We start from the raw sequence: 812 nt of genomic DNA on the forward strand, positions 1-812 counted from the left end.
CATCATCATCATCATCACTATCGCCAAACAACCACACTCGATAGCGATTGAGATAAAAAAACAAACAAACAAAAAAAAACCCAAAACCGCCCAAAAAACCGCGCACCACCGAGCGCGGACTTTGCAACGCGATAGCCCCAAGCCGAGTTTTGCTTCCGTCACTGCATAACAAACAACACACTAAAACAAACAAAGTGGTGTCATGTGAATCGTAAAGGACCGTGACCGTCGACACAGCAGGCAGAGGAAAGTCGGGTTATGTCGCGTACGCGAGCGTTCGATTACCGGCGTGCGACGCCACCGCCGCCGCCGCAGCCGCCGCCGCCGCAGCCGCCGCCGCCGCAGCCGCCGCCGCCGGATGCTGCGATCCTGTCGCCTCGGCTAGCTGAGGCAATCACGGCGATCATGTCGTCTCGTGGCAATGCCGCCTTGGACGATCGGGGTTCCTCCTCGGGTCGGAGTTGCGGACCGCAGTCTACCGGCGAGGACCGGGCCGGGGACGGAGGGTACTATGAAGAGGGAGATTACGATACTGAAGAAGAAGAAGAAGAAGAAGAGAATAAGGAGAGCGGAGGGCAGGATGAAGAGGGAGAACGCGACATGGAGGAGGAGGATGATGATGAGGGAGATTACGATACAGAAGAAGAAGAAGAACAAGAAGAAGAAGAAGAAGAAGAAGGGGTAGAGGGTGCCAGAGGCCAGGATGAGGAGAGATATTGTGACACAAAGGGAGTTTGCAACATGGAGGATGAGGATGATGATGAGGGAGATTACGATACAGAAGAAGAAGAAGAAGAAGAAGAAGAAGAAGA

General features: G+C 53.9%; 1 protein-coding gene across 1 annotated transcript in view; it reads left to right on the forward strand.

The window, feature by feature from the left end:
- Window positions 1–258: 258 nt before the first annotated feature.
- Window positions 259–812, forward strand: part of LOC115775530 (piggyBac transposable element-derived protein 4-like) — a 2,639-nt gene continuing 2,085 nt past the window's right edge. The window contains exon 1 of the mRNA XM_030723039.1: window positions 259–595. Within this exon, the coding sequence (XP_030578899.1) occupies window positions 259–595 (337 nt within the window). The remainder of the gene's footprint in view (window positions 596–812) is intronic.

This window comes from Archocentrus centrarchus, unplaced genomic scaffold, assembly GCF_007364275.1.
Source record: "Archocentrus centrarchus isolate MPI-CPG fArcCen1 unplaced genomic scaffold, fArcCen1 scaffold_173_ctg1, whole genome shotgun sequence".
Classification (NCBI taxonomy): domain Eukaryota; kingdom Metazoa; phylum Chordata; class Actinopteri; order Cichliformes; family Cichlidae; genus Archocentrus; species Archocentrus centrarchus.